At 54.6% G+C, this 22,335-nt stretch overlaps 1 protein-coding gene across 1 annotated transcript in view; it reads right to left on the bottom strand.

The window, feature by feature from the left end:
* The window catches only part of IGSF9B (immunoglobulin superfamily member 9B), a 36,695-nt gene extending 21,602 nt beyond the window's left edge, over positions 1 to 15,093 (bottom strand). Inside the window, exons 1-11 of the mRNA XM_064575862.1 lie at positions 14,790 to 15,093; positions 12,894 to 13,040; positions 8,089 to 8,240; positions 7,699 to 7,816; positions 6,251 to 6,392; positions 5,786 to 5,931; positions 3,090 to 3,232; positions 2,634 to 2,774; positions 2,434 to 2,550; positions 2,003 to 2,153; positions 787 to 898 (exon numbers count right to left, since the gene is read on the bottom strand). Coding sequence (XP_064431932.1) covers positions 787 to 898; positions 2,003 to 2,153; positions 2,434 to 2,550; positions 2,634 to 2,774; positions 3,090 to 3,232; positions 5,786 to 5,931; positions 6,251 to 6,392; positions 7,699 to 7,816; positions 8,089 to 8,240; positions 12,894 to 13,040; positions 14,790 to 15,093 — 1,673 coding nt within the window. The remainder of the gene's footprint in view (positions 1 to 786; positions 899 to 2,002; positions 2,154 to 2,433; positions 2,551 to 2,633; positions 2,775 to 3,089; positions 3,233 to 5,785; positions 5,932 to 6,250; positions 6,393 to 7,698; positions 7,817 to 8,088; positions 8,241 to 12,893; positions 13,041 to 14,789) is intronic.
* Between the last annotated feature and the right edge of the window lie 7,242 nt (positions 15,094 to 22,335).

Here is a 22,335-nt window from a genome sequence, read left to right as displayed (position 1 = left end):
GAGGACTCATCCTTCCTGCTCAAGGATGTCCCACGCTTCAGGTGGCCAGTTCCTGGCTCAGGATAGGAATGTGTGGGAAGAGAAATCTTTGGGGAATGGGAAGGAGGTCACCATGGCTCCTCTCTCCATCTTTTCTGTGCCTCCTGACCTCAGCCTGATTTGTGCATCTTTGAGATCCCTCAACTACCCCAAGGCTTAGGCAAAGATCTCACATCACTACATCTGGCCAAATTGACAGCAGAGATATAAACACAATAGAGACACAGGGTCCTAGAGAAAATAGAGATGCTGAAGACAAGGCCAGAAGGCAAGCACCACTTCAAATCGGTTTCTGGAACCACTGGGGAAGTGACAGAATAGAAATTAGATTCTACACTTCCAGCTGGGCTGTTTCACAATGCCCTTGAAGATTAGGAGTCTCTTCCAGACTCCAGAGGACAGAGGGACCTAAAAGAAGCAGGAACCAAGGACACAAAAAGGGGTCATGAGATAAGCTGGGGCAAGAGCAGCAGAGGGTGATGGTCACTTCAGGAAACAACCTAAACTGGCATCCCAAACCTTCCAGGCTGGGAATGCAGAATGCCCGGAATCCCTCAGACAGACACACCCCTTCCCCACAAGACCTAGTCACTGCGTCAACACACCTCACTGCCTAGAGGTCTAGCAGGCGAAGAACCATATCCTTCTCATAACGTCTACCCACCCCAGGGACTGACTGAAGTCGGGGGTTGGGGGAGGGAGAAGCAGAGAGCAAAGCATGCGGGGGTGACTCACAGAGGTCCGTACCAAACTGAGAATGTCTGCTCGAATCCTCCATCATAGCCTGGCTCCCAGGACACGTTGGCAGTTGTCATGGAGACCTGGACCCGGACACTGCCCGGGGCATGGGGGCTGGTGCCTGGAGACCAAGTGAAGTCCTCTCAGACTGAAATGAACTGGGTCCAGTGAGCTGGACACCCACAGGGGCACACTGCACAGTAGCAAAATGCAGTGCCCCAAGCGCAGCGCTCAGGGGCCAGGGATGCTCTGAGGGGCGGACACCCTGAGCAGTAGGGCTGCAGAAGGAAACCTGTCCCGCTGTGCCATCCAGTCCTTCTAGCAAGACATGGCATGAGCAACAGGAATATGGCCAAAGGGAAACCAGGACCTTTGTCACCCCAGGCTAAAGTCCTGTGCTCACCTGGCAAACAGACACTCTCCCTTAAGGTCACAGGCACAGCCAAAAAGCCCCCGTCCTGTCAAGTTCTCTGGCCTCATGAGACAGCCATATTCCACCCGAACATCAAAGTGAGAGGCAGCACAATACAACTGTTAAGAACTTCAGCTTGGGTTCGGGTCCTGGACCCAGCACTCATTAGCGATGCAATGCTCGGTGAGGTGTGCGATCCATGCCAGCCTTGGATTCAAATGGATGTACACTGGGGACTTACCAGCTCTCGCCTCACAGGTTATAAATGATGGGGCACCACTTGGTACAGAGCCTAAAACTGGTGGTAAATGCTCAAAGTGCTGGCCACGTTACAACTGGCTGTCAGTCCCCAGAGGGGCAGGCTCCAAAGGTACAAGCTGAGGTCTTAGGGACACACACCTCAGGCAGAAGAAGTGGAAACATAACACCTGGCACCCCAGGAAATGGTAATGCCAGGAATCTCCATGCCAAGCCCAGCCTATGGAGCTCAGCGCCCGGGTCCCCTCCCAGGTCCCCCTCATTCCGTTCTTCCAGCTCCCCTTGTAGGTCCTAGACACAGACCTCTGAGCAGTTGCCCCTGCCCACGCACCTGCCCCATTTCTATATGGCAGTGTTGCTGGAAACATTCTGCCAGAAAAAGATCTCCCCGGGACAGGCCCCGTGTCACCTTCCCTTACCCAGAGTCTATAGAGGGCTAAGGCTACACGCGGCAGGCTCCAGGATCAGGGGTGGGCTGATTCAGGAAAGACGCCCAGAAAGGGTGGACAGTGCCCAGCACCCAGACCACAGCCCTCCTGCCCACAGCCCCCGTACCGATGACGGTCAGGTGGGTACTGGCAGTGATGCTGGTGACCACGTTGGTGGCGATGCACTCCCACTCCCCGTGGTCCTCCTTACTCAGGGCTCGAAACTGGAGACTCCCGCTGGGCAGGGCATTGTGCTTGCTTCTGCTGGGCTTCCCTACCTTGGCCAAACAAGGGGGCAAAGAGGAAGGCAGGAGCAGGGTGGCAGGGGAGGAACCAGGTCGGCAGGGAAGAAGAGAAGCCACCAACACGTCAGAAGTCCGAGAACAGGAAGAGAGCAGAACCCGCACACTCGGCCTGCACCCCCGCCGCCCCTCCTCCAGAGGACCCATCACTCTAGAAGTCAGCCCCGCTACTCAGCACCTGGCCCTGTTAGAACAGAGCCACTATAGGTCTTGCCCATCCGCCACACTTCCCAGGAGCTCCAGAACCCAGAGGTACCTTTTTCCACGTGATGACAGGGAAAGGGTCCCCTGCAGCAGCGCAGGGAATGAGCAGCTCCCGGCCGGCCTCCTGCCTATATTCCCAGCCCGGTAGCACCGTAAAATACGGGGGGTCCTAGGGAGAGCACAGCAAGGCCATGACGTCGAGCGTTTCAGGTACCCACTCCCGCGGGGGCCACTCTCAGCCCCAGGCCTCACCTTCAGGACAAGCCGTGCGGGAGCAGACTGGCCCATGGTCCCCAAGGTGTTGTAAGGCACACAGGTGTAAGTGCCAAGAGCCTCCTCTGTGGCCTCCTCAATCCGAATGGAGCCATCCTCCATCAGGGTCCAACCCAGGTTCTGCCAGAGCACAGAGAGCAGAGCAGGGAGCAATGGTCAGGGGGCAGAAGCTCGGTCCCGGCCCCTGCCAGGCCAGCCCTGAGCTGGCAGGCCCGGGCAGAGCCCCAGCTAGCCTGGGGCAGGGGCTGTCTAAGTGCCCTGGGAGAATGGTGCAAGCTCTACCAGATGGCAGACCCCCACAGGAAGCAGTTCTGTGTTCCTAGAGTTTTCTGATGGGGAGTGGAGGAGTCCTGGCAGGGAACCAGACCCTCAGAGGCAGTACCTCAGTGGCAGGAGAGTGTCTCACTGTGACCCCCACATGCATCTCTCTAGCACCTTCTCGACCTGCAGGGGGCGGCCATCCTTGTTCCATTTGACCACGGTGGCCGGTGGCTCTGCATCCACAGGGCATCGGATATAGCCGTGAATTCCCACGGGCACGTAGATGACAGGGGGCATGTTGAGGACACGGGCTGGGTCTGCAGAGGGGTCGTGTGGGGTGAGAGAGAAGAAAGGCATGAGGGAAGTCAAGGAGTGAGAAATCTGGGCAGGGGGCCAAGACTCCTCACACACCCCCGGGGTCTCATACAGATACCCCATCTCCGAGGAATTGCCATTCACACCCACCCACCCATGGGTCCTCAGTGCTCACAACAGTGCCAGGTGCCGGGACCACCACAAGGAGCAAGACGGACAAAGCCCAGAGGCCACACCAGGCCACCCCAATGCAGTGCAGGCTGCAGGTGGCTTTTGCCTGTCCAGAACTAAGGCATGTTCTAGCCTGCTCCGACCCATAACACTCCTCAAATGCTTCCACGCATGGACTGAACTGCAGAACAAGGACTCTCGACGTGCATATCTCCAGCCCCTGGACTCCAAACTCGAAGTCAATGTTTGACCACACCCTCCACCAATTGCTCCTTATCCCAAATCTCTCTCGGACACCAAGCAGCTCTCGGTCCACATCCTAAGCCAGAAGAAGAACGTCAGTTCTATGCATAAGGTGTTCAGAGGCATGACCACCGGTGGTTCTTTTCTCTCCTCTCTATTGTGCTAGTTGCCGAGGCACCCCGAGCCTCAGTTTCCCCTCTGTGCAGTTGAAATGCAGAATGAACCTTGGCCACAGAACGGATGAAAGGTTCTCAGGAGAACACCAAGAGCGGCACATCCTGTGATGTGGGTGACTCATCAACTTTAGATTCCCCCAATTTCCCCTGAGGGCTACCAAGGAGAAAGATCCAGAACTTCCAGTGAGGCAGTGAGGATGAATGAGCTGGTATCTTTTAAGCATTTGGAGCTCTTCAGAGAACAGCATTACATAAATACCAGGCCGAGTTATATATTTAGACATAGCTTCCTACTTTTGTATGTAGAGTTTTTTTTTTTTTCCTCCAAGATTTTCAAAGGGTTTATGAATGGGAAATACTCTGAACACTGCTTTTTAGCAGAAATAAAGATCCTTGTCTCACCCACCTGGAAATCTCACCCCCCGGATTCTCTTTGAAGGCAAGAAGGAGGTAAAAAAGGACAAGCGGGAGTGGGTGATGGCACTGGGGAGAGACGGGGAAACCACACACCCCTCTCAGCAGAAAAATGGCCCACGGCTTCATGGACGGGGGGCTTACTCCTGGTTAGATTCATCATCCTTCTGAAGACCACCCCTGTTGGCTCTCTCCCTCTGCCACTGCCACCTTTTTGCCCAAGTGACCTAGCCAGACAAGATGCTACTCCAAGTGGACTTTTCCCTTCCCCCAGCCCCTTCACATCCAGCACAGGTTGGGGCACAAGCTAAGTCATGTGCAAATAGCTTCTTGGCTGGCTTTTTCCTACTGCAGGTCTGGGTGGGACAGGCCTGATGTCCTGGGTCACATCACATCACTTTTCTTGGGCCTCAGAGCCCTTAAAAACTCGGGACTCATAATGTAGCAGGCTGAAAGCCCTTTAAAGTTGATGACAGTGGAAATGGTGAAGTGCACCTTTGTCCCTGCTGGCAAAGTCACTGCATCAAGAAGAAAACGATGAGAATGTGAGGTTAGCAGCTGAGCAGGGCTCAAAGGTCCAGCCTGGCTCTGACACCCCGAGGCCCATTCAACAGGAGACAAGTGCAAACACCCAGCTCTGCAGAGTGGCTTCGGAGACCAGCCCCACCTCCCGGGGTCACCGACTGTTCTTCTGCTTGTTCTCAGAAGGCTCTCCCACACCAGCCCTCAAGTGATGGAGAGCCTGTCACCTACGGCAACAAAGCAGCACCTTTGTTGTCTGAGTGACAGGGCCATCCACAAATCAAAAGGAAGAAATTAATCCTCATTACTCATCCTTCTCTCTCTTTCTCACAATGATCAGCTTGCCAGGGGGTGGGAAAGCATTGACTATGCTGACGGATTCAAGATTAGCAAACTGAATTATTGTGCTTGCACAAAAGCCCTCGGCTGTTCTGCCATGAGGAGCAGCTCATCCATTTGGATCTCTGGCAGCCCGAGAGAAGAGCAAGGAGAAAGCCACGAGGAAGCCAGGTGTTGGCAGAACTAGATCAAGTCACCCCAGAAGAGGGCTCTGTCCCCTTCACCCCACACAACCGTCCACAGTGGGGGAAGGCATAGAGCTGGCAGGAAATCTAACCCTGCATCAGTTTCACCTGCCTTCCCTCGTATACCTGAGGGAAATAAAGCACCAGAGAGCATCTTGTTCATGGTCCAGAGAGAGGTGCTGGCTAGCATTCACTGCAAGGACAACTGCTCAGAAGGTCTGCCGATCCTTGAATCCAATCTAAGCTTGGCTGACGGAATGAATCAGCTAACACGTGGAGCGATGCTTGGCCCATAAGAGACGCCCAGCAAGTGCTAGCTTCACTTCGACTGGCCAGTCCAGGTCTTGGCCTCCTGTTGGGCTGTCCCTGCTTCCTGTCATTCCTCTGCCCACATTCCCTCAAATGACCCTCGGTCTCTTGCTGTCCTCCAACCTCTGGTCCGGCTAACGAGGCCTGCGTCTTCTGGAACCCCCACCATGTGTGGCTCTCCCTCGCCCCTACTCACACTGCACAGTTAAGTACGCTGAGGCAGAGGGGGAGCGCCCCAGGCTGTTGCTCGGGACGCAGGTGTACTTCCCCGCATCCTCAGGCTTCACCCGGAAGATGATCAGGGTCCCATCAATCAAGATCCGCACTCTCAACTTCAGGTCGCTGCAAACACACAAGGAGACAAGGAGGGGCGGGAGTTGGCACGTAGGGAAGAGGGTCTTCCATGAGACAGCAGAGCAAGGCAGCAAGGAGTCCCCTCACCCTGCGAATGAGGCAAGGAGAGCCAGACTTCCTCACCTTCCTGGCCCCTCTCAAGGCTGCTCCGTGCAGACCCTGGCCTTGCACAGGGGACAGGCTAGACCACCCCTCTTGCAAGCTCCCAGAGGCCAAGGGCGGCCTGTGGCAGCCCCTGCTCAAAGCCTTGCCCCTGGGAGGCCTGGTGGCTGGAGACCCCCCTGAGAGGGCAGGACAGCATGCTCACTTCTGGAAGTAGACGTTCTCATCCTGCCAATACCAGGTGTAGGTGAGGTTGCCGGGATACGCCTCTGCCCGGCAGGTGAGCAGAGCATCCTGGGATATGTTGACAGTGATGTTCTCAGGAGGGGAAACTATGAAAGGAGGCCCTGGGGAAAGAGGAAATAAACATGACCTTACCTGGTGCGGAAGGGGAGAGCGACAGCTCGGGGGGCCTCCCAGGAAGGTCTGAGACACCTCGGGAAGGGGTGCCCAGAACTCTGGGAGGGAGCTGGGGGGCAGCACTGGCCCACGAGGGAGCAGCATACCCTGGGCACCTGTCACAGAGATGCTTCTAGCTGCTGCCAGTGCTCAGCTTCTTACTCTCCTTACAGGTCCCAGAGATGCAAAAGGTCCTGGGATGTGGCCACAGTGTGCCCCAGCCCCTGGAGCCCGCTGCAGACACCCTTCTTGGTGTATACCTGCACCCCACCTCCATGCACACATGGCCTCTATAAATCCTGGCTCCCCAAACCAGCCCTCTGATGCCCCCCCACACACACACACCCCTTCCTGCCCATCTAAGCAGGGGGCATGCAGGAGGGACAAAGGCCACTCTCTTCAATCCAGAGCAAGGAATAATCTGGCCTCTGAAGGAGTTAAGGGGCTTGTGCTGCTTATCAGCCAGAGGTCCAGAGGGCAGATTGGGGGCAAGGAGGCAGGGGGCAGGCAGAGTCACCAGGGCGTGAAATTCCAACCCTCCCTGGCGCTGGCTTTCCAGACAGCTCTCTGCTGAGAGGGCAGCTCTTCTCCAAGCTGCAGAGGGATCTCTGGCCCCCGCCGCCACTCAACACTCCAAGTCAGACGGAGGCAGAAAGAACATGTGTCTCAGCAGCCCTGGCAGCCCAGACAGCCACCCCTAGCCCTTGCTGTTCCTCCGGTAGTGGGGGGCAGGCAAAGAAGGTGGCTGGGCTCAGCACAAAGAGACCCCGACACCCAGATGCTGCCCCCTCTGGAGCACTCTGGGGTCCCAGGCATGGCGGACTGGCATTTCCCAGTGCTGACCAGGCAGACCCCAGTTCTGCCAAATGCCCTCAGTGTTGTTTAAACGTCTGAGGTTTGGACTGAATTCCTGATGCCATCACTAATGGGGTGGGAACCTGAGAGAGGTCCCCTCTCCTGGGGAAGATGGAGGCATGGCAGAACACTATTTGGACAGAGAGAGAAACCCAAAACCCACTCAACATGGTGCCTCCCGCCATCCCACGTGATGGCCACAGCAGGCCACCACGGGAGCTCTGGCTGTGAGCTACACAATACTCGGGAGGAGCCCGACCCCACTCCTCATGGGCTGCCCATCTCTCCAGCCACCCCATCTGTGCCAACTATGCCCCGGGCAAACCCCTCTGCAGCTCAGATGGGCTGGAAGTCCCTGCAAAAGGTCCAGGGCATGAAAAGGAGAGGAACTGCTCTTACCTTGGACAAGCAGGTGAGTGGTATGGACAGCCTCTCCCTGGATGCTGTATGCACGACAGGTGTAGGCGCCTCTGTCCTCCCTACTGACCGATGTCACCGTCAGGCTGCCATCACTCACCTGGGGCCAAGGAGAGACGGAGCTCAGCACCCACCGGGGGCCCCACCAACACCACCCCCAGGTGGAGAGGGACTTGGGGCTCATACACTAGGGGAATATGGAGCCAGGCACTTCATGTTTCATCTCCCTCCAACCAGACACCAGCCAGGCTGCGTGCTGAGCAGAGTGTTACCAGTCACATGAAGTGGGAGGCCACCGAGGAGAGGGCGGAGGCAAAGGAAGGGGAGCAAGGAGGAAGAAGTGTAGCAGTTCCAATGGAGAATCACACTTACCTGGTATTTCCCACTAGCACCTAGGAGTGTCCCCTCCTTGAGCCAGGTGACAATGGGCTTGGGGTTCCCAAAAGCTGTGCAGGTCATGGTAACACTGCCACCCTCCTTGGCCTCAATGTACTGGGGGGGTGTTTCTGTAAAGGTGGGAGGAGCTGCAGAGAGACCCGGGGCGGGGGTGGGGGGGTTAGCCAGTCTGCTGCCCTGCATGCAGCACCACCCGCGCCAGGCACCACGCCCGCTGTGTTCATACATAACCCTCTGCGCGGTGCTCAGATAAACAAAGGAAGGGGCAGACAGGTAAAATCCTCTGCCCATGAGTCGTACAGGGGCAGGAGAGACCTGAAATTCAAAGTCAGTCTGGCTGGGTGCAAATTCTCCACTTCTCCCACCATACTCGGCTAATTCCCAATAAACAAACGTTTGCTGAGCATCTATAAGGAGGCCACTATGCTCAGCACTGAGGACAGAGCAATAAACAAGCAAGCTCTCTCACAGCATGCACACACTTGCCCCCAGCTCCAATCTTCTCTGTCATCTCCCAGTCTCTCACTCAGCCTCTCTGGGCTTTACCTAAATCTGGCCCCCTCCAGGATTGAGGTGAGGAGTAAGTGAGATAAAGTTTGTGAAAGGGATCTTGTAAGATAAATATGTGTGAAATATTGGTTATTTTGCCATTACTCTTATCATAATCATCTCCCCAGAAACCTCTGAGGCATCCATGAGAAAGAAGCTCTGAGATGGGTATCACCTCTCCAGACCCCGCTGCCCTGAGAACCAGTCAGAATGCTTTGAGATTTGGTCCTGCCTGCCCCTCATTCTGCCAACCTCGTCTGCTACCACATACCCCCTTCACTGTACTCTAGCCACCCTGGCCGTCTTTGTCTTCCTCGAATGTGCCAAGAATGCCCAACCCCAGGGCCTTTGCATATGCTGTCTTCTCTTTACCCAGACCTCACTCCCTTGGTTCATGCAAACCTTTGCTAAAATGCCATCTCTGCCTTAAGTGGTCAACCCATCTAAGATAACACTTCCAGCATTCTCTAACCCCTTGGACCACTTTATTTTCTTTAAAGCAACAATCACTGACTCTCCCTGAGAACAAAGGTCTTTTCTGCAAATCCCACTGTATGCCCAGCTTTTTGCACAGCTCCTGGCATGTAACAGAGCACACAACAAACATCTGTTGAATGGACAAACGCATTGAGTATACACACATACACACACCTACAGACCAACACAAATTCAAACATACAAAACCTCCTAGGAGCAAGATCATGACAAGACCACTTTCCTCAATCATTTCCAAAGCCCTTAGCCCAGCGTGGGCACACAGGGGGCACTGGGAGGGTGAATACCGAGTGAATTAAGAAGCATACTTCATCACACACGAAACACACACAACGGACACCTTCAAGCATGTCAATCCTCATCCAACATCTAATGCAATAAAAGTGATGGCAAAAACCATCCCAAATCCTTATACAGGGATTCTGAAATCCCAACTTCTGAAATGGAATGTGTATTCATCTCCAACAGAGCCCATCTTGCCAAACCTGCCCCTTGAAATGCAGCTAATACAACCTCAGCCTCTATTACCTCTGGTGTCAAGCTTAAAAGAAAAGATAATAAATTAAATTACGTCCTGAAGTGACAAATTAATTACTAATTACATAATTACTTTATTATTTAGGTGCTAATCAGGAAAGTACTTTGAACAATCTCTAGTTTTCAGGAAAATAATGGTTTTCCTTTCGATTATTTACAGAATTAGGTGTTAGCTTGCCAGCTGCATTTCCAGGCTTAATTCTTTTTTACAAGTGCCCTATAATTAATAGTGCAGGTTAGAAATAGGCTGGCCTCTCCTCCAAGTAATTCACTAACCTAAAGCAAGACTTGGCTTGGGTTTTTTGGGTCTTTTATATGTGATAAAGGAATAATTGGGTTTGTTTCCACCCAACTGGTCTCAGGAAAACACAGCAGGAGAATGAGACCATTTGTAATTCTAATTTTTCACTGGCCTTTCATTTTCCAAAGGTGAAATCTGTCAGAAAATGCCTGACACTAAACATTCTAGTTTGGAACCAATGGAATGTTGGCACTCTCTCTAGACTCTTTCCTTCCATAATGGAAATATTTATGCTGGAAGGAACCTCAGAACTCGGGATGAAGGGAGGGGGGGAATAAAGGGAGAGAGTTCTCTCACCTTGAAAGGTGTCTGTTCTTTTCTCCCCATTTGGGAGGAAGGCTCCTTGGTAAGGGCAAAGTATTCTATGGTAAACTCTGGTTCTGAAGCCTGGGGCAGAGAGGGAAGCAATTCTTAGCTTTTCCTGCCCAGCACCTCCCTATGAGCAACCTGCCCACCCTCCCTGAACGCACTGACTCTCCTTCCTCTAGGCTTCCAGGCATGCTGTTCCCTCTGCCTGGAATACCCTTCCGCACCTCCCACCCCTGCACCTGGCTAACTCCCTAGTCAGGTCTCTGCACAGGAGTCACTCCCTCAGAGAAGCTCTCCCTCCTATGTTCTCCCAAAGCCCATACTGCAATTGTCCCTGGGCTTACTGCCTCTGGAAGTCTCCTTAAGAGCTAGGTCTGGGTTGGGTCCATTGCTATGTCCCCAGAGCCTGCCACAGAGAAAACATTCAAAATGTGTGTGTGTGTGTGTGTGTGTTACTTCCCTTTACTTACAAGATTTACAAGGAGCACTCCAGCCTGATCTCCAGGCCCAGGGTATACAGGTTACTCATGTAAATACTAAAAGCCAGGATTCGAGATGTGTTGTGAATTGACAAGGACTTTCAAACTACCATGGTCCTCTGCATCTTCCAGTCTGAGGACCTTCCTGTGTCACTGCCTCCCTCCCACTACACGCTCATCTGATTCCATCTTTCTTCTCTCTTGAGAAAGAGGATGGCCAGCAGCTCACCCACATGTAATTAACGTTCCAGACACTATGCAAAACGCTTTCTCACACAGCATTTCATCTGATCCTCACAACACCTCTGCAAACAGGCACTGGAAGTTGATGCTCAGAGACTTACCCGGGATCCTACAGCTATCGGTGGGTTCGTGAAATAAACCAAACCTTCTCAGGTCTTGTCCCACGCTCATTCCACTCTGAGCAATTAGGAATTCTCAAAGAATCAACTCCCACTCATGCACACAGGGACGTAACAGAACACACAATTCTTAACTAAATTCTACTTTCCTGTCATGTGAGCGCCTACTGAGCACCCGATGTCTCAGGTAGCCAAATGGACACTGCCAGGATGACATGAAAGAAAAGTGGGTGGAGATTTCAGCCCGGCTTTGGAAGGGCAAAGGAGACACAGAAAGCAACATGGGGACTCTTGGCTCAGTGTTCAGTCAGTGAAGCTTTTAGCAGCCGATTTACCTTCCTAATTATGTTTTGCTTGGGCTAATATTAAGACGAGTTTTCGTTCTGGGCACACACAACAGCTGTCATCAAAAGGAGGTGACTCAAAAGCTTGCTGTGTGGTGGGGACAGCCCACCCAAGACTTAAAATAAGCCTCCAATCAGTCTCTTGGGGCTGACTGACAGGAACCAACTGCATCGAATGGGTTGGGCAGTGTGGACCAACACTGTTCTAGGACCACAATGGCTAAGAGATCAGTGCCCTGGCTAAAATAGCCTGTTCTTTCAGGACCCTGGAGAGGTCTCAAGCCACAGAGCATAGCCTGACCCCAGTGGGAGGAATGACCCAACCCCACAAGGCATGGCAGACAGAGCCATCCTTCAGAGCAGATCAATACCATCAGAAGCTTCCAAGCCAGGAACATCAATTTCTCTCTCCCACCCACAGCATCTATAGTCACAGACATCAAAACCATAAGGACCCAAGCTGTGTGTGGCACATCCAAAGCATATATGCCACTTCTCCAGATTTTTCTCCACGGTTCCAGCTTCTCCTGGCTCCTCCAGAGTATCTCCTCCCAAGTAAGGACTCCCAGAGACACAAGAGAGACTCTCCATCTGCGGACACACAGAAGGCCCAGTGCCTGGTGTGGTCACAGCCTCAGACCCAGGCCCCCAGCCTACACCAGCACTGGGAACTGGGCCAGCTCACATGTGGCCTCTGCAAACACTTGAAAAGCATCAACACACAGCACAATTCACTTCATGAGAGCTATAAACACCTGACAGCCATTAAAATGGTTACTCTTCACAGGATTCTTACATTTCCTTGGACAGTAAACCCAGTACAAGCAGGGACAGTGTCTGGACTTTGTCACCACTGTTTTCCTATCACCTGGTGCAGGCAAAGCACACAACAGACCCTCACTGCATGTCACTCAAATGAACATATTTAACAAGGAACCAAAATATTAACCTAAAAAGGAAAACTGTCATGGTGGGACTCCAGGAATCCCACTAGTGTAGGAAGGCATTTCCTGGGCTAGCAGCGTCTTCCCAAGGCTGAGAAATGGTGTCAGCAGTTACAAATTTGGCTTCCACAAAGCCTTAACCCTCTGGTTTCAAGAACCAGATTCCAACCACCCTCTAAGGAACTCTGACGCCAACACCCACAGCAAACCCCACCTCGTGCTGCTTCTCCCATGCTCCTCCACTGACCCCAGAGGCTCTAGGGAGACAGCTGAGGGCAAGCAGGAGGTGGGAGCTGCTAACTCAATGGGGCCCAGCCCTGCTGACTCATCCTTGCAGCAGAGATTTGGTGCACGGATAGGGTACAGTCAGGAAAGAGGCTTCCCCTAAAGCAGGTCCTCAGAGTGTAGACTTCCAGGTCACCCCCCACCCACCCATCCCCAGGAATGAGGCCCATACGCACCGTTGATGGTAAGATGGACCCAGCTGCCGTTGTGAAAGGTGTCATACTGCTGGTCCAGCATGAGCACTTTGCACTCATACCAGCCCTGATCCTCAGAGCGAACCTGCTCCAGCCGCAGGGATGCTTTATCATGAAGACTTGCCCGGCCTGCAGGAAGAGAGTGGACAAAAGCCCAGGAGGCCATCAGGGCGAGGCTAGCAGCACACGACCGCCAAAGGCAGAGGACCCATTGTAACATTCCGACCATTTCCCATGTCAGGGCCTCAAAATTACATTTGGCACCAACCCCAGGCAGCAGGTGGCAAAGGGAAAGGCACGCAGCCTGGCCACAGAGACATTCTTCCAGCCTCAGTTGGCCCCACCCAGCTGCAACTGTAATTCTGGGTTTGGCACTGGGAAGAGCTGCAGTCCCTCGGAATACTCCTGTCCTTTTGCAAGTCTCTTGGGACAAAGTAAGGGCACGGGGGATGCAGTGTTGAATAAAGAGAGTGGGAGGAAGCAAGGGAGGGAAAAAGGTGCAAACAGAAGAAGGTGAGGTAGGGGACTCTAGGGCAGGCCCCTGAACCTCAGTTCAGGCTGAGTGACATCCCTCTCCCACCTGGGTCCCCACCCCCAGCACCTCTCTGCCTGGCTTCCCTATGGTAAAGCAGAGGGAGGGCACGCAGGAACCAGAGTGGTGGGAGACACCAGGTCCTGTAAGCCAAGAATGAGGATAGGGCTGGCAAGCAGAGCAGAGGCCCCCCAGCTACCCTCCTTAACCCCATCCTCTTCCCCTTTAGGAGGCCATCTTTGTCTTACTCATGGAAATGAGAAGGTAAGAGATGCAGCAGGAGGCAAGCAGAATGGGAGTCCAGGATGAGGAGCAGCCCCCAGGGCCCACCCTTCCCTCACCCACCACCTCAGCCCACCGCTTCTCCAGTGTCTGTTTTCATCCTTGTCTCAACACTGACAATCTGCCTAAAAACCAGAATGTCAAAACCAACCACGGCCAAAAAGAGAGTGAGAGATAGGCCCAAGAGGGAGAGAGAGAGAAATGGAAGCTTTCTGGGAGAAATGCAGTTCAGACCTCAAGAGTCAGAAGTAAAGATAAAAGCAAGGTCTGCCAGCTTCCTGTCTTCCTTTAAAACCCCAGCACACACATGCACTCATGCACACACACACACTCACACTCCCATTCACATATGCACCCTGATGCACGCCCCACGCTCTCCTCCCTGGCCGGCTGGCGGGTAGGCATGGCAGTGACACATAGCGAGGCCCCTGATGGCAGGAGCAACTGCAAAGCAAGACACCCGGGGGCCCGGGGAAGGGAGGCCGGAGTGGCAGAGGAGGCAGAAAGCAGGTGCCCACCGCCATGGCATGAACTAGCCCCAGACGTCTGCCTCTGCTCAGGGATGGGATGAGGCCCCAACTTCAGAGCCAGAGGGAGGGAGTGGGCCAAGGCAGACAGAGCCGACTCCACAGCGGCCACGAGCACACACCGGGCCAAGGGCAGCAGGGCTCTGACTCAGCTTCTTCCTGCACAGAGCTGCCCTCCAGTGCAGCCCTGCTGTCCTGCACAGTGGGCTCTCTAGGCTTCCTTGTCCTTACTCCGCCTCTGCCCCTGCACATCCCCAGCTGTGCCGTGATGCTCTGTGTCGGCGCCACCTCGTCCCTCTCCTCCCCACCACTTAATTAAAACCTACCAAAGTCCAAAGGATGGGAGGAAAGAGGCAGAGACAATGGAGAACAGATAACAGATAACAGACCAGTCAGAAAAAGATAAGCAGCAATAGAGAGAAAGGCTGGAGGAACAGTGACCATGACCACTGAGAGAGGAAAAGGCCAGCCATGCCAAAACCAGGAGAGGAAATGGCAGGGTGGGGTGGGGGGAGCCCCCTGCAGCCCAGACCTTACCTGCATACTCAGGGTCCACATGAGGTGGATAGTAGCCAAACTTGATGAAGATAGGGATGGGTACCCCAAACTTGAACCACTCCACGACATAGGGCGGGGGCTGTCCCGTCACCGGATGAATCACGTCGCATCGCAGGACCACAGCCTCACCGGCTCTTGCGGTCACAAACTCGGGCTCCTCTCTCAGGCCGTGGGCAGCTAGTGGGTCAGCAAAGTTGGGATGCACAAAGGGGGGTGACAAGGAGAACTTGCCCTTGCAGCCCAAGAGGCAGCCCCCTGCCCATCCGTGTCCAAGGACCTCCATCCCCCACCCCCCTCCCCAAAGCCAGCTGCCCACCCCAGCCCTCCTCCTGAAAAGCTCAGTCACTCCCCAGAGGGTCCCCAATGCACCCTGAACCCCCTTCTCCCCCTCCCTGTTCATACCTCCCATGGCCCTGGGGGTCCCAGGTATCCATGAACCTGAGACGGGGAAGAAGCAGGGAAGAAGAGAGGGAAGCAGTTCTTTCCAGTCCTGCAAGCCAAACCTTCCCTCCCCAATCCAAAAAGCACAGCCATGATCATGTCCTCCCCCACTGTACCCCCCCAAACAGTTACAAGGGGTCTGGCTACTGAGAAAGTAGAGGGGCCTCAGCCTCACTGTGGAGACCTGCAGCCTGGGCTACAGGGGCCTGCTGTAGCTGAGAGTATAAATATGGAATCTCTTCCTGTGCAGGATGCTTCCCACCAGAGCCTGGTAGGAGCCGCAGAGACAGCCTCCTCCTACGCCCCACCCCTAGCTCAGCCTGATGTTCGCAGCACAAAACAAGAGTACTCCATACAGGAGCAGGGGAATCCCTAACAAGCTGAGCAGAGGCTGCTCATGGCAACACTAGAGGGAAAACCCCACAGGCCTGACCGGCCTCTCCAGGCCCCTCCTCCCTTGCCCACTGCGCCTGCTGCAAAGAGGGGAGCAGGAGGGGTCTCCAGCCCTCCAATTTCCAAGCCCCAGACATCATCATTAGGAAAGCAGGATGCTGGGGACAGAGTCGGACCTCTGGGACTGGGGAAATCACCCCAACTTTGGCAGATGATAAAACACACATCTGGATAGGGTGCACACATCCTCTTGGCACTGGGAAGGCAAAGTGGAGAGAGACCCACCCCCAACCCCAAGCTGGAGGACACAGAGGACAGGTTAACTCAGGCACTGCTTCTCTCGCCTGGCAGCCTGTTCCCAAGCCCCTACAGGAGGCGTGCTGCCCCCACCTTCAGCCTGAAACTGCTCCCTCCCACACGACGACTCCGTGCCCACAAAGTCACCTTGTCCAGCTTGTTTCCCAGTGAAAGGGACAGCCTGGAGAAGCCTCTCCCTCCTGCCTTCCCTCACACTACCCAACAGGACTCCGGACTAGACCACAGCTCGCCCCATCCAAACTCGCCTCCTTTTGCAGTCCCGGCGGGGCCCCTCCAGGCAGCACCAAGGACAGCAGCTGCTCTGTGAGAGGCACAAAGCCAAGAGCTGATGGGCCGTCCCACCACAGAAAGGATGCCCAGAAGAACAGCGTCCGTCTGTCCATCTGTCCCTCTGTACATCTGTCTGTCTGCCTATCTGTCATGGTACCTCTGCATCTGACTCTTACTGCATCTCTGACCCCTGTGTGCTCCTGCCTGTCTCCTTCTCTCGTCTCTGTCTTTCCTTCATGTCTCTGCATCTCTGGCTCCTTCTAGAGGTCTCTAGACTCTTATGTCGGTCTCTCTGACTCTTCCTCTGTCTCTCTGGCTCTGAGACAGAAGTCTCCCTCTCCTACTCCTTCTCCATGTCTCTCTGTGCCGCTCTGTCTCTCTTCAAGTCTCTGTGTCTCTGTCTTTTCCTCTTTAGCTCCCACTCTATATGAATGCTTCTACTTGTCTTTCTGTTTCATGTCTCTATCAGTATGTATGTCTTTGTGTGTGTATTGGGGGATATGTGTGGATTTCCTTTCGCCTATACACCAGGAAGAGGTTCTCCCTGCTTTTCTGTGTGGAGGGACCTCTGTGTGCTTACGTTTCTGTGTTTGCATCTCTCTCCATGTCTGCCTACACGTTGTCTGCTCATCTCTGTGTCTCTCCTTCTCTCCCTCCCCATCCCCCTCTCCCTCTCCTAAGTTGCGGAAGGAGGAGGAGGCAAGCTCTTCTAGAAGCTGATTGGCTACTGGTGACATCACTGTTTTCTAGAGAAAGAGCTAAGATCACAGAATATTTTTGGAGCAGAGCAGAGTGTTGCACTCACCTGCCTGAGGCCCCAGCAGGTTTCCCAATCCCCCCACCCCCAACCTTGCTTCAGGCTAGGTTTGAATTCCAACCCCTCAGGGAAAGCAAGGAGAGGGCTTAGCTGCAGCAGGCCCCTCCCCCACAACCCCAAGGGCACCTAGATAGGCAAAGAGCCTGCCTCCCAGCCTCCAGGAGCACAAAGGCTGATCCTGGACCCAGAAGGAATGGGCAAACAGCGGGCACCACGAGTGAGCAGGGGGAGCAACGTGTGTATGCATGTGAGAGTCTGTGTGCATGAGAGCAGCTCATGGCAAAAGGATGTATGAGTATGTATGAGTGTATGTGCATGTGTGCATATGTGTAGCTCTTAGCAGAAGGACATGGGTGTGTGTTCATGGGGGAATGTGTGTGTGCCTGTGTGAGTGTGTATATGTGTGTATGTGACTGTGTGCGTGTATATGTGCGTGTGCATTGCACAGACTTTCCGGGAGGTGAAAAGAGAAATACAGGAGCCTAGGGGAAGAGGAAGGAGTTATTCCAGGGCCTGGTTGCCAGGTGTGGGGGACAGAGGCTGTCCACAGAAGGGGGCTCCTTCCCAGGGCTTTACCCTAAAGCCTAAGGCAAGAGGAAGAGGGTCTGAGGAAATGGCCAGCACTGCTGAGCAGGCGATTGCCCACCTTTGGCAGTGAAGCTCGGCTCTGTAGCTCCCCCCCTACCAGGGTTGAGGGCTCTGGGGGGCAATGCCAGGGGGTGGGTCGGCTCTGAAATGGGTCCCCACAGTGCCCGCTGCTCAGGGCTGCCTCATTCTCACCGCATGGCAAAGAGGCAGTCTCTTTCACACCTCCCCCAGCACTGGCGCTGGCTCCAGGTTCCCAGCCCCACCCCCTAGCCGGCCCCTGGGCTCAGGACTGAGCACGCAACCCAAGGCCAGCCCCCCCCCAACCCCAGCCAGTTAGGCCCCACCCCTCCTCTCAGCATAAGGACCCTTTCAACCAAGGACAAGCAGCGGGAGAGGGGACTCAGTGAGAGAAGCATCCCAAGGATTCTAAGCAAGGCAAAAAGAGATGGTGTTTCCCAAGAAGAAAGCAGAGGGGTGGGAGCCCCTGCCCCCACCTCTGCACTCGGTCCAACCTTCCTGGTTTTCTGAACCCTAAAATATTTTTTTAAGATTTTATTTATTTATTGAGAGAGAGAGAGAAAGAGCAAGAGTGAGAGCACAAGCAAGAGGAGCAGCAGAGGGAGGGGGGAAGCAGGCTCCCTGCTGAGCAGAGAGCCCTCAATGATCGACCCCAGGACCCCAGGATCCCAGGACCCTGGGATCATGACCTGAGCCGAAGGCAGATGCTTAACGGACTGAGCCACCCAGGCATCCCTGAACCCTAAAATATTTATCAGCTTCCTCAACTCCTCAACACACACACACACACACACACACACAGCACTCTCACTCGTCACCTATACTCACTTCTTCCTAAGCCTGATCCTTTCTGAGCCAAAGCATGTCTAATGAAACACTTTGCCCAGAAAAGCTCGAAGCAAGAAAGAAAAAGTAAACAAGCTGGCAGTAAAAAGGGAAGAGGGGCTTGATGGAGGAGAGAGAGATAAACTCTAACCCAAGAGGGCACCAAACCCAAATCAAAGAGTGAAAGAAACTTAAGAAACCAGGAAGGAGAGAGAGGCAGGGACAGGCACAGTGCGCACCAGACACAGGCAGAGCCCAGTCCAGGGTAGGAGAGAGAACTCTGGGGCACAGGGGACACAGAGACACAGGCCTTCAAAGGACCCTAGAACCAGGATGGGGACAGAATGGAAGCAATTCCTTCAGGGAGCGAGTGGGCTTCTCCCCAGCAGGGCTGACTGGGGCAACTGCCCACTGGTTCTGAAGGGAGCAAGAAGGAGGGAGGGAGAGTGAGGGAAAACAGAGCAGGGAGGGAGGGGAAGGGAAGCACGGATAGTGACCTGGGTGAGGAGGGGCTGCAAGAGGGGGTGACACCCCCAGGCCCCTTCCCCACCAAACAAGCCTACAGCAGCCCCAAGAGATGAGGCTCCAACCTCAAAGGGGAAACTAGCATCTGCAGGGGTGAGGGTGGTAGGAGGCCTGAGGTGCCCTGGATTCCACATACCCATTTTTGAGGAGGCAGGAAACAGCAGTCCCCTGAGCAGAGTGAATCTGCATTTTGGGGCTCTGCCCAGCCCACTCTGGAGTTGTTTTATTGGGATAAGGAAGAGAAAGCAGGAGAGCAAAGAAGGACAGAGGACGAGGTAGCCCCTGCTGTCTGGCTGACCTTTTGGGAAGCCCACAGAGTACAAATCCCCTGCTCTCTATGCCAGGTGGTGCCCAGTGGGCAGCCAAGTCCAGACTGCCACTGGATCCCTTGTGGGCATAGAACCATGAGGAGCCAGGCCCTGGCACAAACCCTGTGCCCGACACTCACAGCCGGGGGCTCTTCCAGCAGGGCAGGGCTGGAGGAGGGAGGGTCCCTGAGAATGAGAGACACTCTAAATGCCTGAGAAGGTCTAAGAGCCAGAGCAGGGGGCACTTTGGCTGTCAGGCAACGTAACTTCCTCTGAGTACCTACCACATAGCAGGCTCTGGGCCGGGCGGGCATGTAACACAAATCTCCTGTAATGCTCACAGTGCCCACCTGACGGAAGTACTACCGGCTCATTTTCACAAATGAGCAAACTGGGAGGCGACCTGGCTCAGCAGTGACTCAGGGACAGGTGGGGCAGTCAGGCTCCAGCTGCCATGTCTCATCTTTGCCCACACTCACAGACAGCATCCTGCCAGACCACAGGCCCAGGCACGAAGACCCCTCCTGTTCGGCACCCCAGACTCAGCGCCCTGCCCTTTCCTCCCTGAGTCAGAGGGCAGTCTCTCCCCATTGCATGCTCTGCTCAGGCCTCCACAGAGAAGGAAGACATGGTGGGCCTGCGGCGGGATGCAGCTGGTGGTCTGTGACTGACTCTGGGTTCAGTATCACTCTGCAGCCTCTGGGTAGGTCTGGTAGTGGCTGCGGTAAGGAAAGACCACGGGGTGAGCACCAGCCTCCATCATTCATGAGTACAAGTCCTTACTGGAGCCTCCTGTTCTTGTTCTTCCTCCTCCTCCTCCTTGTCCCCCGCCCCCTCCTCCTCTGGGCACCAGACTCCCAAACCACAGGCCTGTTGTCTAATAATACCAGCGACAGCCACCGCCACCTCCATCTGCTAGCCTAAAAATAATCCCTGCTGAGTCCAAAAAAGGCACAGCCCCCAATAGTCCCCCGATCACTCCTCCCCAACAAGCCAGGAGGCTCCAGGAGATTCCAGGAAGCCGGGGACTCGGGCTCCCAGGGAGCCTCCCACAGCAGTACACACCCAGAGGGATGGCCTGAGGAAGGCAGAGGACAGACTCCCTACTGCCCAGAGCAAAGAACACTCTACAAGTGTGAGATGGACACAGGACCAAAACATCTGGTCATGTCCTTGTTCTTTCCTGAAGGCAGGTGGGCTATCGGTCATCTGGCCATCATTCTGCCTTCAGCAAGGGCCCCCACACCCAGCCTAGGCAGGCTCACAGAAAAGTCCCCACCTTCCATGGTCTCCCCATCAGTGTCCTCACAGCCCTTCCGGCCCCCATTCCCCATCAAACCTCTCAGGGTGGAAAGTCAGAGGTCAGGTGAGCCCAGACAGGCCCTAGCCAGGAAAGCTTCCATCTTCCAAACAGCAAGGCACTGGGGGGGAGGGGCAGGAACTGCAGGCCTCCTTCCTCCTGTGGGTGCCTCTCCTTCCTAACCCTCTTGGCTGGGCTCCCCTCAGCGGCCCCCGAGGCAGCGATGCTATTAGCAACCTTAATTTGCTCTCAGCTAGATTGTATTTCCAAGAGCCTTTTCCCCACGAGCCACTGACAGGAAGCAGTCAGTAATTCAAGCTCAGCTCTGCTCCTTTAATGGCTCCTCAGTAGAAAGGCAAAGCTACACCCCACCCCCACAGCCCTGCCACATGGTGGAGGCCTGCACCCTGCACACTCACACATGGCCAATTGCACGCGGGTCCTCCAGAGCCGGCAGGCAGGCCCAGCCAGGTGAGGGCACCGTGGGCTCTGCCTGCACCAAGCCACCCTCCTCTCCTCGGGTAAGACAAGAAAAGGAAGTAGGAAATCGAAGCCCCATATTTACTCACAGTGAAGCACCAGCATTTCCTACTCTGAAGCCAGAAAATGAGGACAGTGGCTCACCTCGTATAATTTGTGAAGGCGAGCCTGGGTGCAAGCTATCTGCCACAGACCTTCTCGGTGGGTGACCATGACCAGGAGGGAAGTAAGGGCACTGGGGATACGATGACAGGCTGAGGGGACTGTCCCGGTCCCCTCTCTTCTCAAAAGGACCGTTAGGCTGGCTGGCACCTCCCTCAAAGCTTGGCTCACGTGGAATTGTTCTCCAAAACCCTTACGGAGGCCCTGTCTCTGCTCACCAGTCTCCTGCTTATTCACGCAAGAGAGAACAGAAAAGCAGGAAGATTCCTAAGAAAAATAGGTCAGCTGCCTCAGGCAGACCGAGCTGGCACCCGTGGGCAGTGCCCCTGAGGGGGCCAGGCTACCAGCTGCCTCTGCAGCTCCAGCTCCCTCTCCCATCTCCCCGGGACCCAGCCCCTTCTCTACTCTAGAGAGCACTGTGTTAACAGGAAACTGATACCAGAGCCCACTGTAGCAAGACAGGCCCATTTTCTGTGTCCCCTGGAGCTCTGCCTGGCTTTGTCCCTCCCTCCATCTAGGCTTCCTCTCAGGGACCTCCAGCATCTTTCAATCCAGCCCTGGGGCTGAGCCTCCAACTTCGAAATCTTCTGGGCTTCCTAGACTCTGGTGCAGAGCAGGGGATGAGGAAAGTAAGGTATCTGCTCTTAGTCTCACTCCCCACGTCATGCCTGGAGCCTAACTGTCCCCCTGTCCTGCTGCATTCTATACACGTGCATGCAAACACACAAGTGCACGAGCACACACATACGGGTATGCGCACACACATGCATGCACACACATATAAGCACAGGCATGTATACACACAAACATGCACACTTATACAGGGATGTGGCACGCATCCGCAGACAGCTCACACCAGTTACAGCTCTTTTCATAATTCAGAGCCACTCTTCACACAAGCTGCTTAACCCACCCTAGGCAGCAGACAGAAGAAAACTGCCCCCCCGAGACCCTGGGTCCCAGCCTGAGAAGGTCACAGGATGTGTCTGGGGAGGGAGGAGACTTTCAAGAGGAAGAGAAGTGCATTAAATCTTAGGCCTAGCCCCCTTTATCTCCCCACCCTCACACCAGCACCCCCGC

This window comes from Mirounga angustirostris, unplaced genomic scaffold (genome assembly GCF_029215605.1).
Source record: "Mirounga angustirostris isolate CCGP_5_RB_7025 unplaced genomic scaffold, mMirAng1.0.hap1 SCAF_13, whole genome shotgun sequence".
Classification (NCBI taxonomy): Eukaryota; Metazoa; Chordata; class Mammalia; order Carnivora; family Phocidae; genus Mirounga; species Mirounga angustirostris.
This window is presented reverse-complemented; position numbering and strand designations above follow the sequence as displayed.